The sequence below is a fragment of the Gopherus flavomarginatus genome, chromosome 14 (genome assembly GCF_025201925.1).
Source record: "Gopherus flavomarginatus isolate rGopFla2 chromosome 14, rGopFla2.mat.asm, whole genome shotgun sequence".
Lineage (NCBI taxonomy): Eukaryota > Metazoa > Chordata > Testudines > Testudinidae > Gopherus > Gopherus flavomarginatus.
In genome coordinates this window covers 40,322,746-40,337,284 of record NC_066630.1, presented here as the reverse complement: position 1 = coordinate 40,337,284, position 14,539 = coordinate 40,322,746, and the positions used below count along the sequence as shown (strand labels likewise).

General features: G+C 46.6%; 2 protein-coding genes and 2 non-coding genes across 7 annotated transcripts in view; 3 read left to right on the top strand and 1 right to left on the bottom strand.

Annotated features, from left to right (window-relative positions):
- COG4 (component of oligomeric golgi complex 4) overlaps positions 1-2,786 on the bottom strand; it is a 30,069-nt gene extending 27,283 nt beyond the window's left edge. Inside the window, exons 1-3 of the mRNA XM_050922366.1 lie at positions 2,623-2,786; positions 1,653-1,735; positions 662-776 (exon numbers count right to left, since the gene is read on the bottom strand). Of these exons, the coding sequence (XP_050778323.1) occupies positions 662-776; positions 1,653-1,735; positions 2,623-2,769 (345 nt within the window). The 5' untranslated portion in view covers positions 2,770-2,786. The remainder of the gene's footprint in view (positions 1-661; positions 777-1,652; positions 1,736-2,622) is intronic.
- Positions 2,787-3,056: 270 nt separating this feature from the next.
- SF3B3 (splicing factor 3b subunit 3) overlaps positions 3,057-14,539 on the top strand; it is a 48,822-nt gene continuing 37,339 nt past the window's right edge. Inside the window, exons 1-8 of one of the 4 annotated variants that reach the window (XM_050922329.1) lie at positions 3,057-3,144; positions 5,997-6,117; positions 6,537-6,863; positions 7,988-8,160; positions 9,203-9,344; positions 10,446-10,558; positions 12,004-12,141; positions 13,410-13,513. In XM_050922329.1, coding sequence (XP_050778286.1) covers positions 6,048-6,117; positions 6,537-6,863; positions 7,988-8,160; positions 9,203-9,344; positions 10,446-10,558; positions 12,004-12,141; positions 13,410-13,513 — 1,067 coding nt within the window. In that variant the 5' untranslated portion in view covers positions 3,057-3,144; positions 5,997-6,047. Of the gene's footprint in view, positions 3,179-3,251; positions 3,323-3,616; positions 3,745-5,996; positions 6,118-6,536; positions 6,864-7,987; positions 8,161-9,202; positions 9,345-10,445; positions 10,559-12,003; positions 12,142-13,409; positions 13,514-14,539 lie in introns of those variants that run through there. The other 3 variants (XM_050922328.1, XM_050922333.1, XM_050922330.1) reach the window with 3 other exon arrangements.
- LOC127034519 (small nucleolar RNA SNORD111) lies at positions 7,251-7,330 on the top strand. Its single transcript, XR_007769418.1, has one exon. It is a non-coding gene; the product is annotated as a small nucleolar RNA SNORD111 (small nucleolar RNA).
- Positions 9,555-9,631, top strand: LOC127034520 (small nucleolar RNA SNORD111). Its single transcript, XR_007769419.1, has one exon. It is a non-coding gene; the product is annotated as a small nucleolar RNA SNORD111 (small nucleolar RNA).

Sequence of the window (14,539 nt, the reverse complement as noted above, 5' to 3'; positions counted from 1 at the left end):
AGAGAGGAGAGAGTACAGCAGGAGGGGAAGGAGAGATGGCTGCCAGAGATGCAGGGGCTACTTCGCTATAAGGTCAGCATCTAGCTGGATGAGAAGCTTGAGCTGCTTGGAGAGTTGTGATGGATGACCTTAAAGGAAGAAGGGCCCCAAGTGTGTCCACCCAAAATCTGGATTGTACTCAAAAGCCACTCCTAATTTGCATAGAACAGAGCAGATTATAGCTCACACACCTTTAGCCGAGAGGCTGGTCTGCACAGATTACAGGCATCAGCATGCAATCTTTAAATCTACCTCTGTACAAAGAAGATGGCAGCTCCAGAATACCCCTCCGAGGTCCATGTCTACCTCCATTGTCTCAACCTATTACACCAGGAGTAAGGAAGGGAGGAACGATATCTGACCAGCTCGGATAAACGGGTTTTCCTATTATATTACTTGTACATTGGTACTGCCTAGGAGCCCAAATGAGGTACCAGGACCCTGCAATGCTAGATGCAGCACAAAGCCAGAACAAATCAGGGCTCAGCTTCAGCTCCTCTCTTCCCACATACAAGTGAAGAGCTCATGCTCTGCTATCTGTTAAATGCAGTACTTGCTCATCTGCTCACCCACACACAGCAGAAAGAGAGCTCAGCACAGAGCTTCCACATTGTCTCGTTACCTTGGCAAGATCAAGCTGCCGAACTTTACTGCTGACGTTCTCAGCCAGGTTACAAGTGAAGGTGATCATCCCAGATAACTGTCTGGCATCCCCCTCAATCAGCTGCAGGTTAGGACTGGAAACAGATGCAGAGGACATTGGTCATACATATGAAATGCAGATATGAAGTAGCACTACATTCTGCACTGTATTTCCCCACACAGACACTTGCATCTTCCAGCACCACAGGGTCTCACCCCTCATGAACTGCTGCGTGCTTTCACTGAGGTAAGAAGCCAAATCCAAGAGTGAGATGTAGAAGACAGCAGCATATTCAGGCCTGACCAGTGGCTGTCTCCCTTGCAGTAAAAGCGTGCATGGAGTCGGACTGATGTGTCAGCCTTGTGTTTTGTGGAACTGCTATCTTGTATTCCAGAATCCAAGCTTTTATTAAATATAATTGAGAATCTAGCTCTTATGGTCATAAAAATAACTTACAAAATGAACTAGAGGTGCAATGAAGTCTGCCCATGTCTACAGACAGCCTGAAACAACAGAGCTGAAGAGGCATGCTATTTCCATTCAGTTAAATTGGTTGTTAATGCTTAAGCCTACTGTGAACAATGTGAATGTAATCTTTGTTTACCATTTCACTACTGATCAACGCATGAGTGGGACAATTATGAAGAACTTCACAATCTACTGTGAATGGCAGCTCATTTTATGGTCACATCACAAGGGAGTACCACTATTTTTCCTCACCCCAAACTAATGCTGTATAATTCTTTTTCAAGTACCTTTCATTTCAAAGTGCTTTATAGACAGAAATTGCTTCCTCACACTGACATGCAGCTTCATCTGTGGTAGAACAAAGCAGCTGCTGAACAGTGTAAGGAAGAATTTGATATCCAGTAGAAACTACAGCTTGCTTGCTTACTTGTTCTTTTTTAATCAAAGCATCAGATCACATGGTACTAGCTTCACTCAAGGATTAAACTGGTGAACTACTAACCCCAGGCGATGAAGGGTGACCATTTTGCTCTCTATGGTACTCTGTTGTTCCAGGAGTGCCTCCAGCTCTTCCTCCACCCCTTTCTGAAAAAGAAAGCAGCCCCGTGTCACTTCATGCCCCTTTCAGACCAATCATCAACACCACTAGCTAAGAACCAAACTCTCAAACCAGGAGCATGAGCCAAGCAAAGCACTAAAGCTTCTGAGAGTTCAACTCACAGTGCAATCCTTCAAAAGCCCAGCAATCCATCCTAATCTGATTACATTTACACCCCCATCTCTTTTCAAAGGCCAGTTCTGGGGCAGGCAGAGAGGTCTCTATCACACAACTTTTAAAAAAAGATCACCTCTGCTCAAGGTACAGGTGACCAAGCTGCCAACATGAGTGAATAAAGAGTTTAGCAATGTGCTCCCAGGCTTAGAAGACGGGGTTGCTGCGGAGGCAATAGAATCAGCCTGTCAGGGCTGTAACAGGTGGTCAAAGGAGCATTTAACATTGTTCTGTAGCAATCTTTCCTCGCCATCTAATGAAGTTCTGGCAAAGAGACATCCAGTCTTTCTGGTCAGAGGCTGTATCACCACCACATTGGGGGGCAGAGTGAGTGGGAGTACTTGAATAACAGGAGAACAGCTGCACTAAAACAACCTAAATAGAAACGGCTATATGTTAATTTTGGAAAGTCACCTCCCCCGACCCCCGCACTCTGATAAGCCAGGAATATTGATGTTTTCCCTCCAAACGAGATGCAGGTGATTCCCTGCAGCGCTTTAGCAGGAAATAATGCCTGGCTCCTACGCAGTGAGTCTCAACAGATCTCAAAGCGCAGTAAGAAGAGGCCAGTGAGTGCGAGGCAGCCAGGACACCTCGCGGTTCTCCCGCAAACGAATCAGATCGGGTCCTTCTCTCCCGTCCCAGGAGGGGGGGGGGGGGGGGCAGAACCGGGGCCCGGCGCTGGGCGGGGCTGCCCCACCTCCTCCCCGCACAGGCGGCTGTAGGCGGCCTCCAGCTCTGGCAGGTCGGTGAGCGAGCGGATCCGCTCCATAGACAGTGACGAGGCAGCGGCGCTGCCGCCTCCTTCCCCCACTGGCAGCCTCAGGCCTGAGCCAGGCGCCGCCATCTTTGGTTCCGGGAGACACCGTCACTTCCGGAAGAGCCGCCGAGGCCCCGGCGACGCGGTCCGCGCGGCGGTTAGGGCTGTCCAAATAGGTGCCTGAGTGGCAGATGCTCGCGAGGCCTCTCGGTTTGGGTTGGCGACGCGGAGTGAAGGTCTCCGGGGGGCCGAAGGCGGCGGGATAGGAGCCCAGCGGGAGTTGCTTCGTCCTTGTGTTGGGTTCGTTCAGGCGTTGCGCAGACAGCCTCGCGTCGCGCGCGCCGGGCCCGCCGGAAGCCCCTGGGGGCGGGGCACGGCAGGGCGCGCGCTGGGTCGATGGCGGAGCGAGGTGGCGGGCTGGAGGCCTAGGGGGAGCGAGCGAATCCGTCGCCATCCCGCGCGGTGAGAGCCGCCGCAGCCTGCGCCGTAGCCTCGGGTAGGGGAGCGCGCCGCGCCGTGACCGTGGGGCGGGGTATCGGCCGCGCTGTGCTCCCCGGGCGCGCACAGGAACCGCCTGGGGCTGCGGCCCCGCTCGCTCCGGGCGGGGGTGGGGAGCGCCCGGGAGAGGGGGGCCGTGCAGGTGAGTGTAGGCGGTACCGGCGGGAGCCGCACAGGGAGGGGGCGGGGGGCGCCGAGCATTGAACACTGGTGGGGAAGGGAAGCGAGACGCCGATGGGAAGAAGGTGCAGACGGGGCTGGGGTGGGACAGCGGGGAGCCTTCCCCTTCCTTTCCTCCGTGCATGGCCTTTGGGTGCTGTGATTGCACGTGGCTGCCTCGTGCTGTTCCCGTGGGTGCTGCCTCACAGTGAGGAGGTGACCAACCTTGCCTGGTTTTTGTGTTCCCCCGGGGAAGCCAGGCCTCCGTAAACAGGGTGACTCCGTGAAGGTGCCCGAAAACAGATATTTCCGTGGGAGGATGCCCTTGTTCCTCGTTCCTCCAGGGCTTTATTAAAGGAGCACTGCTCGCTTGAAAATCGAGTCTGCTTTTAAGAACAGCTCCAGGTGCTGAGTCACTGCTGTGTTTTGTGGTTTTATTATCGTTGGGAACTATTTTTTGTTCTAAACGTTTTTCTTTCCTCTGTTGCTGTGTGAAAGACCCACACACAGTGGAGTCTTGGACTCCCATGGGGAAGTGGAACTGACTGCACAGAAGGTGCTGTTTTCAGTTGTAATGTCTTAGGTGCTGTTTGCAACCATCGTAGGTTACAGACTTCTAGACAGGAGTGTAATCATAGAATATCAGGGTTGGAAGAGATCTCAGGAGGTCATCTAGTCCCACCCCCTGCTCAAAGTAGAACCAACACCAACTAAATCATCCCAGCCAAGGCTTTGTGAAGCCGAGCCGTAAAAACGTCTAAGGAAGGAGATTCCACCACCTCCCTATGTAACCCATTCCAGTAGTCACTCTCGTCTGTAGTGATGCATGGGATTCTTCCTTCCTAAGTGCAGGACTCTGCACTTGTCCTTGTTGAATCTCATCAGATTTCTTTTGGGCCAGTCTTCCAATTTGTCTAGGTCGCTCTGGACTCTATTCCTACCCTCCAGCATATATATTTCTCCCCCCCCAGTTTAGTATTGTCTGCGAACTTGCTGAGGGTGCAATTAATCCCATCCAGATCATTGATAAAGATGTTGAACAAAACCGGCCCCAGGACCAACCCCTGGGGCACTCTTCTTGATACCGGCTGCCAACTAGACATCAAGCCGTTGATCACTGCCTGACAATCTAGCCAGTTTTCTATTCACCTTATAGTCCATTCAGCCAATCCATACTTTAACTTGCTGGCAAGAATGCTGTGGCAGACCATATCAAAAGCTTTGCTCAAGTCAAGACATATCACATCCACCACTTTCCTCATATCCACAGAGCCATCCACAATCTTTATGTTGTCCCTTTAATTTAGATGGAAGCTGCTGCCCCCTTTCCCTTATCTCCCTGTAGAAATAAGAATTTCAGGCTGAGTTTCTACTGTGCAGGGCAGACAAGGTAAACTGCTCTGAGCCGCAATTTTCACTGGTACAGCTTACCCCAGTTTCAAGCAAAGGGGGAACTCCACTGATGAAAATAGCATTTTTGCTCGTCTGTGCTAGCAGTTTGGGTTGTATTGCCAGCTGGCCACTGGTGGCTGTGATCTGTAACCAGTGTCCCATTTAAAATGATGCCATTGAGGTTGATGAACCTAACATTAAACCTAACCTATTTTTAATTTTTTTTAAATGAAGCCTGAATTTAGTCTTTCCTTTCTGTCAGCGCTTCCAAACAAAAGCTGCAATATTCTCGTCCGTTACCTATAAACCCAGGGACCTAGAGAATGGAGACCTGCGTTCTTTCCCTATCTCTGCCACTTGTAGAGGTGATCTTGGACAAGTCACTTCACCTCTGCATGCCTTAGTTTCTCCATGTGTAACATGGGAATAACACTTGCTTCCTCTGTAAAGTGCTTGGATTGCTGCTGATGAGGTGGCATTATTAAATCTCCAGAAGCAGAAATGGAGTAAATATACACAGGGAACAAGGACTGAAGTCAGTTTTGACAGCTTGTCCTTCTTGCAAGAGCGTAGCCAAGGGCCTGTGCAATTTGTGCTTGTCACTCAAGTCAGATGGCTGTAGAACCAAACAAAGCTAGTATGTCAGTTTTTATGCAGCCCCGAGTCTGCTCTAAACTTAGATTTTAAATTGCATTAAACAATCACTGTAGGCTAATATTTTCTACACCAAATTACCAAGTTTATCCTTCATTCCTTCTAAATGAGTGTGACATGAAATGTCAGAATCAGCCTAAAGGACCAAAAGAAAAAGAAAAAAAGCTGACCTATCTTTCTTTAAAAAGGAACTAAATGTCTTTTAAAATGAAACCCCTATATAACTAGAGTAGGAAGATAGGGATTTCAGTGAATAGCTGACTTGATCTAGTGGACTGAGCCATGGAATGTAGAACTTGAAACACCTAAATTCTAATCTTGGCTCTGACTTGAAGTCTGTGGCTTTGAGCAAGTTTTCCTATTGTTCAAATAGGGATAATCTCATGAGTACAGAGAAGGCTGGGGGGAGTCCTGATTAATCAGTGTTTGTCAGGTCCTTGAATGCTGGCCAGTTGGAATAAGATGATACGTGCAATTTCAAAATTGTGTCTGGGGCACAGAAACACAGGTTGTTAATGCTGTTCCTTTGGGCTGACACAATGTACGTTTTAAATGTAGATCCTGTTTTGCATAAGGCATAATCTTAATTTTTCTTGCTGTTTTGTTCACAGCTGACTTAATAACTTATTGAGACGCATGAGTGAAGTGGATCTGTCGCCACCATGTTCCTTTACAATTTAACGTTGCAGCGAGCCACTGGCATCAGCTATGCCATCCATGGCAATTTCTCAGGTAATCTCTGCTCTCCTGACTAGGAGACTTTCAGGCTGAAGCAAAGCAAGATCTTTTCAGTTATAAACTATTTAGCTACAGCATTCTTTTTTCATCGAGGTTTGGCTCCTATTAGTGCTTCTACCTGGGTTGACTAAGAGGCTGCAATTTGAGGGAAAGATCTGGTCTTGAGAAAGAACTTGGATCCAGGAACTTATAAGTTCAGATCCTGGTTTTCTCACTGAGTTTGTGGAGCCTTAGTTAAATCATTTAACTTCTCTGTGCCTCAGTTTTCTGATCTGTAAACTGGATACTTGAATACCCTGAAGGTTGTGAGACTTGCTTTGGTGATTATTGTTTGAAGGCACTTTGAATTTCCTGGTTTTTACATCTCCTGACTTATAGTTGGTGATAAGTTTCTCATGGCTTTGGCTTCTTAGGAACCAAACAACAGGAAATTGTTGTTTCCCGGGGGAAGATTCTGGAGTTGCTCCGCCCTGATCCAAACACGGGGAAAGTACACACCTTGCTGACAGTGGAAGTGTTTGGAGTCATTCGCTCCCTCATGGCCTTCAGACTGACAGGTGGAACTAAAGACTATATTGTGGTGGGTAGTGATTCGGGTCGCATTGTTATCCTGGAGTACCAGCCTTCCAAGAACATGTTTGAGAAGATTCACCAGGAAACCTTTGGCAAGAGTGGCTGTCGCAGAATCGTTCCTGGCCAGTTCTTGGCTGTGGACCCAAAGGGCCGTGCTGTCATGATCAGTAAGTCAGTGGGGATCTGTACTGTCTCCTTAGTTGTAGCATTTAAAGAAGTGAGTGGGGAAAACTGATTCTCCTTGGAATTGTTGCTTTGCCTTTTCCTTACTTCAAGGTTGACAATTTTGGCAGCCTACTTCTCAGCTGTAGTCTCAAGTGCTTTTCATGTAGGCATTTCATTAAATTCCAGCCTTTGGAATGAAACGTCCAGGTGTTTGGAATTGTTCCTACCTACTATCATGATTGCACAAATGAGTACCAAAAATTATGGCAAAACAGTGTTGGAAAGAAACCTGCTCAGGTAGTGGTAAGCAAAGAACCCATTTGAGGAGGATGATTGGAAAAAGGGACGTTGGGATGCAGACAGCCCAGTCATGGGGCAGCCAGCGTGCTCTGCCTGAAATGATGATATGAATTCATGTCTCTTCTCTGAGATTGACTATGGAGACAACTCTGCGTTTCTGATCAGGCCCTAGAGGTATAAACTCTTAGATTATTCCATTACCTGGTAGTTTAACAACTCTATTATAGTGAAAATAATGGCATGACTGGCTTGGACGGAAGCTGCTTGTGTCCTTTTAACCTGAAGGTAGCACTGTGCAATTCATCTGTTATTCAGGATGACAGCTGAGAGCAGGACTTGCTCAGTAAATGACTGTGTGCGCTGTGTATCAGCAAAGAAACATACCTCAATTACAGTGCAATTTTAGAGGGTTTCCATGGGACTGTTTCCCTTTTGTTGCATAGCTGCTACTCTTTCCTCATCTGTTAGCTACTGTGGCTGCATGTTTTGCCAAGGAGTTGGGCTCCTCCGGCAGATGCTGCTGCAGATTTTATGCCTGCGAACTGAATATACCTTGAGTTGTGGCTTGCGTGAGTGGAGCTTAAAAAGATCTGCAAGGTTAACCTGTGCCTGAGTCACTGATTCATTTTTAAAGATTTTAAATACTGAAGTTAGGAAGTTGACATAAACTTAAGAGTGATGGAGAAATTATGGGACAAGATGTTACGTTTCTGTTTTCCTGCAAGGCTGTCAGTTGGCAGTTTTTGTGTAAAGGCTGATTCTGGGGCAGTTGCCTTCAGCTTTGCATCCCCAATCTAGGTATTTTATGCACTGTTGTTCCCTGCAGGTGCCATTGAGAAACAGAAGCTGGTATACATCCTGAACAGAGATGCAGCTGCCCGACTCACCATTTCTTCCCCACTGGAAGCCCACAAGGCCAACACCTTGGTCTACCATGTGGTGGGAGTAGATGTGGGGTTTGAAAACCCAATGTTTGCTTGTCTGGAAATGGACTATGAGGTAACCAGGGACGAGGTTCTTGTCTCTTACACTACTCCCTCTGCTCAGCTAGCTCTGTCTCCTTCCTCTCTGTCCCTTCACCTAGCGTGTCAACTTATGCAAAGCCTTCTCTCCCACGCTAGCTATCTGGGACAACCTCCCTGGGTTTCTGCTCGTTGACTGTCAATCTCATTTCCAATCTTAGCTGAAATCCTCTTAATTTCTTGGTCCTTCTGTTACTAAACTGTGAACTACAGCCCTCCCTGCTCAGTGCTCTTTCTGTATATTTGTCTCACTCTGGCCTTTGCACTTCATTCCAATGCTGCTGTTCATGTTTAGAACTGCCTCCCTCTGCTGCAGCAGTACCCCATCCTCTTCACTCGCATTCCTCCTCCAAATACACTTCCCCTGTCAAGCTTTCAGTTAGTGATCCACCAGAATTACCGCCCCCGGTACAGAGACATTGTCTGTAAACTCATTGAATTGGGAGTCATCTCTCTGTAAGTTGTTACAGCACTGAGCATATTTCTGGTGTTCAGGAAATTAATAATGGTGGTGAATTTTGGGAGAGAATGTGCATGAATGATTTTATGCAAAATAAAATTGCCTGTGGTTTAAAATGTGTCCTAGAATCTCTTCCATCCCACCATGGGGCTGGTGATACCATAGCTGGCAGCTAGGGGAACATTGAAAATCAATGTAAGGTGTTACTCAGCATATCTAGCTGCAAAGGCAGCTGGTCTATACCCATCCAATATTTTACAGTTACATGTTGCAACTAACCAGCGCTGCCTGTGTGTCTGCCTCTGACAATAATTCTACCCAGTTACTTTCCATTTGCTGCCTGTGGTCTTGATCCTTTGAGGTGCTGCACCTTCCATTGATTTCAATGGCAGTGGTGAGTGCTGAACACTTTTCAAGATCAAGTCTTGTGTTGTCTCTGAATTGCTGTTGTGGTTGTTAATGAGTATAACACCATTTCAGAGACTTCATGAGATTTCTTTTCCTTTAAATGTACAGATAATGTTACTGTAGACAAAATATTTGTGTGCTGTTTTTCCAGGAAGCTGACAACGATCCAACGGGAGAAGCAGCAGCTAACACCCAACAGACCCTGACATTTTATGAGTTAGACCTGGGTTTGAACCACGTAGTTAGGAAATACAGCGAACCTTTGGAGGAGCATGGCAACTTCCTTATAACAGGTACTACCTTCCCCATTGCCAAGTCACTTCCCATTCTCCCAGTAAAAAGGCAAAGGGGGAACATATTGCACATTTGAAAGAGAATCATTGAGGGGGGCGGGGGATGTCATAACCTGAGCTGCTTTCCTGCTCTTAGTTGGGCCTGGAAAGCAGGTGAAAACTAAAAATTCTCATGTGATACATAGAATTTTGGAGAGTTTGATTTTCTTGCAGCCTGAAGTGATGAGTTTTTCATGTCTCTTCTCTGAGATGTATCATGGAGATAGCATTTCACTCTGATTGGGCTCTGAGATGGAAGTATTTGAAGGCTTCCATTGGAAGAGGTTGTGATTTAAAAAAAACAACCTGGAGAATGAGTTTGCCAGCTGACAAAATAAAACAAATGGAAATACAAACGGAGTTGTAGCTCCATGTGATCACAACTTGATTTCAAGAGGAGTTATGGGCTAACCTTAAGCTTTGATTTTGGGGGTGGGACTTTGGCCTGCTCGACTCATTGCACAAGTTAGTTTGGAGTTTTAGTATCCAGATTCATTTGAAGAGCATGATTTATAGTACAGGTACCCAAAGGATGTCCCAAAAGCTTAATGCTGACTGGGCTACTCTGCAGTTCACTGTATCTTGTACGTGCCTGGCAGATACTGTAGGCTAGTGGGCTCCAGGGGCTCTGAACACTCAGTTTGTGGTTTTCATTGCTGGTAATTTAAGTTTCTGAGAGGAAAATACTGGGAGATCATGTGGGAACCTGCTTCTTGTGACTTGCAATAGCCGATAAATGCATGTCAGATACATGGGGTGACTGGCACGTTACAAGTATGGTGCCTGAGCATCTCAAAGATTTGGGTTCATTTATGGGACTGGATGAGAAGTGTAAAAATGAAATATTAAGCAGTTGTTGATGACCCCCAAAGTTTCATTCTCCATCCCAAACTCTGCCTTATGCAGATACAGAAGCCTATGCTTGCAACCCGGTGTCTTCTCCACCATAAACCGAAGCAGGTTTAGCTACATCTGATAATATGGAATGAAGATTATCCAGATTTCTTTTGAGCAAGAGGACTTTTTCTCTTCTCTTAATGAAGTTTCCATCTCATCCTTTAGTTCCTGGTGGCTCCGATGGTCCCAGCGGGGTGCTGATCTGTTCTGAAAACTATATCACCTACAAAAACTTTGGTGACCAGCCTGATATCAGATGTCCCATTCCCAGGAGAAGGGTGAGAATTTCATCTCTTATGCCCTGCTTTAGAGGCCTTTTCTTTAAACGTTCCACATGGACACTTAATATCAGCTTATTTGCAGGGAGGCTTTTGAGGAAGGTGGTGCATAGTGATTGAAAGGCTGTCGGGATGCCACAATTTAGGGTGTGGAGGGAAAGCCTGCCTTACCAGCCAGTCATGTCATCTGTAAGGGAAGGTGTTGGAGTTTTCCTGTAATCTGATGTGATTGGTTGAGTTCATCTTGTCTCTGAGATTTACCCTTGAGATAGTCCTTTCTCTCTTACCAGGCTCTGAGATGACAGCACTCGTAGTATGAACCATGATTTATATGGCATGGTTGGAAATATTCACCCTAGTACATGAAGATGAATTCCACAGCTGCTCTGTTCCACCTCATGCTGCTTCCTTTTAGAAGAGTACATAAAAACAGCCATACTGGGTCAGACCAATGGTCCATCTAGCCCAGTATCCTGTCTTCTGACAGTGGCCGATGCCAGGTGCTTCAGAGGGAATGAACAGAACAGGGCAATTATAAAGTGATCCATCCCTTGTTATCCAGTCCCAGATTCTAGCAGTTGGAGGTTTTGGGACACCCAGAAAATGGGGTTCCATCCCTCACCACCTCAGCTAATAGCCATTGATGGACCTATCCTCCATGGACTTATTCTTTTTTTGAACCCAGTTATTCTTTTGGCCTTCACAGTATCCCTGGCCACAAAATCCACAGTTTAACAGTGCGTTGTGTGAAGAAGTACTTCCTTTTGTTTGTTTTAAACCAAGGGTTCTCAAACTGGGGGTTGGGACCCCTCAGGGGGTCACGAGGTTATTACCTGAGGGGTCGCAAACTGTCAGCCTCCGCCCCAAAGCCCACTTTGCCTCCATCATTTATAATGGTGTTAAATATATTCAAAAATATTTTTAATTTATTGGGGGGGTTGTACTCAGAGGCTTGCTGTGTGAAAGGGGTCACCAGGACAAAAGTTTGAACCACTGTTTTAAACAAAGTAGGCTGTAGCTAGCTGACACTGGGTCGCACTGGGCAAATACAACCAAAGCCAGACACAGAGCAGATGCTACAGGTCAGTTTTGTATGGCTAGTGACCCTTGTGTACCACAATTGGTTTTGCAATGTGTGAGATTGTCCATCTGGGGGAAAAAAGGGGTAGGAGGGAGAATACCTCACACTTTTAGCTCTTCTAAGAAACATCTGTCAGGAAGAATCAGCTTTCCTGAGAGCATTACGGATGAGTCAGGAGAACATTGGGAAGGGGTATGCTGTGCACAAAACCCTTTCCACATGCTGTAGTTCCTCAAGCTTTCCCTTTTGCTAGGACCATTGACGCAGGGGAGGGTATCCTGCATTTCAGGGGAGTGGCTTTGCTGAAAGGTGAGCTTTCCACTTCCAACATTTATAAACCTCTGATTTATCTTCCCTGTGACAGAATGACTTGGATGACCCAGAGAGGGGTATGATTTTTGTCTGCTCTGCTACACACAAGACCAAATCCATGTTCTTCTTCCTGGCCCAGACGGAGCAGGGAGATATCTTCAAAATCACCCTAGAGACTGATGAAGATATGGTAGGTAGCTTGAGGGGGAAGCTACTTTTACTTCTTGAAATATGTCCTTGAGAAGCTTTCCCATCATGCTGCATTTTCCCACTGTGATGATACTTAGTTTAAAGCATTCTTTCTCCTCATTCAAATGATTTTTAAGTTAGTCTTTAGCTGTATATAGAGACGAATGACTCTGCATCTACCCTATTAGATGACAGCTGCCATAACTTGCTAGTCACCACTTGCACAACACACAGACAGGAGGTGGCAAGACTTAGGTTGCTAGGTCACATGGGCATTTTTAAAAATGTTACCTGTGGTCCCTGCTCCAAATTGCCTATTCCAAAATGTGGTCTAGGAGATTCTACGCCACAGTTCCCTAGGACAACAGATTCCAGAGTGCAGTGATCCTTCTTGATCTGAGCTGCCATGCTTGGCTGCACCTGTGGATTGAATATGTGGGCGCCTGCAATCTGTTCAGTTTATGCAAACTAGGTGCAACCAGTTGGGCAGAGTTTGGCCATCCCATGTCACACAGCTTTTTCAGCTTGGATAACACACTCTCCTTCTGAAACTAATAGGGAAAAAATGGGAATTGCTTTGTGCTGCCAGTCACTGCTCCCTTGGAGATCTGTGCTGCAGAGATCCCATTTGTGGTCTCTGGGAAAAAACCATCTGAAATGCGACTAACCCCCATTGCCTTTAACATGACAAACCCTTCCCAGAAAGTGTCATGATAGAAGACTGTGTTGGTTCAGCAGTTCAAGACTGGCCTCAGACCTTTCATAGGAACTATCATGGCAACTTCAGGTCCGTCCAAACTGTAAGTGGCCATTCTAAGAGACCGCTCCCCAGTCCTCTGAGTGAATGATGTGGATGCCAGGTGGGGGTTGTCTCTTTCTCAGTAGGACTGCTGAGCATTTTCAGATCTCTCTTGTAAGCCTTGAACTCAGATTCTCATGCAAAATAGTCTCAAGAGTAAAGCAGAAAGCCTGGGTTGCGTTTACACTCAGAATGCCATCCAGTCTGAACTTGGGGAGTGAAGGCAGCTGCCCCAAACTATCGATAAGGGAGCGCTCTTGGCTGTGCTTAGTCTCTGCTCATTTCCTTCCTCTGAAGGTAACTCCAGGGCAGTCTTGTAATAAACTACGATCCCAAATGCATGAGTTTCCTGTATCTCTGAACGGGAAAGTGGGCTACGCTCTTGTGTGTGATCAGACAAAGCCTATTTCCTGAGAGTCTGAACTGAGCTGGCTCACTCACCATTACTCCTTCCTCTCCGGTGCTTTCAGGTGACGGAGATCCGTCTGAAGTATTTTGATACTGTTCCTGGGGCTGCTGCCATGTGTGTGCTGAAAACAGGGTTCCTCTTTGTGGCATCTGAGTTTGGAAACCAGTGAGTAAATCATTTCATTTCCTTCATGTGCCCTGCTGAATTTTACTGTTACTCTCATTAGTATGACAGATTGCTGTGGCCATTGGTAGACTGTGTAAAAAGATGGGCTATGCCTTAACGAGTTAATGGTCTAACTTGTCCAAGTGGATTGACCACAGTTTTTAAGCCCATTCATGTATCCTGGAGAACCTCCTCAGTATTGATAGACTTTGTGGAAGTGCTCTTAGATTGTCAGATATTTGGGGCAGTGTGGTGCTAGCCCGGGATACCCAGGATTGAGAGGCCTCTCTCTACCACCTGCCTTTAGCACCAGGGAGCCTTGTCTGTGCCTGCCAGGGGTCAGCTCCCTCACTCCACCTTCCACAGGCAACATAATCACTCTCCTCTCAGCCTACACAGACTCCACTGTCTCTCGGCAGATTAGCAATAGGCAAACTCCAACCCCTGAGCCCTCTGCGCTTCTCCCTAGAGTGTCCAGCCACTGGACACTCATGCAGTTACCAAATCCACTATTCCCAAAGGAACAGTATACCCCAACTTCACTTTAGACTGCTCTGCTTAATTCACAGCACTCAGATTTTGTTATAGCGAAAAGAAGGATAAATTTATTTAAGAAAGAACAGAGGTTAAGGGGGTAGAAGTATTGGAAACAATTGGTTACACATCAAATAAAATCAGTGTGCATTCTGGAACCAAGAGTTAGTTAATAAGGTACTTTCCTGTGTAATAAAGTTTAGCTCACCCCGTGTCTTTGTCAGAGCACTTCACAGCCCTGGTTGGCTATGATCCTCCATTCATAAGACATGCCCATTGGCAGCTTGTCCCTTTGGTGAAGGATCCAAGGTATAGCTTAGTACCCCCAGTTAGACCCCTAAAATCCATTGCCTTCACTCATAGACAGGAGAGACCACCCTCCCCTCCCCCTTCCCCCATACACACACTGTTCTTGTTTTCCTGCAGATTTTTCTCTCTCGAGATTTTGCAATCTTGATTAGCCTGGAGGCTCAGTATGCAAATAGATTTACA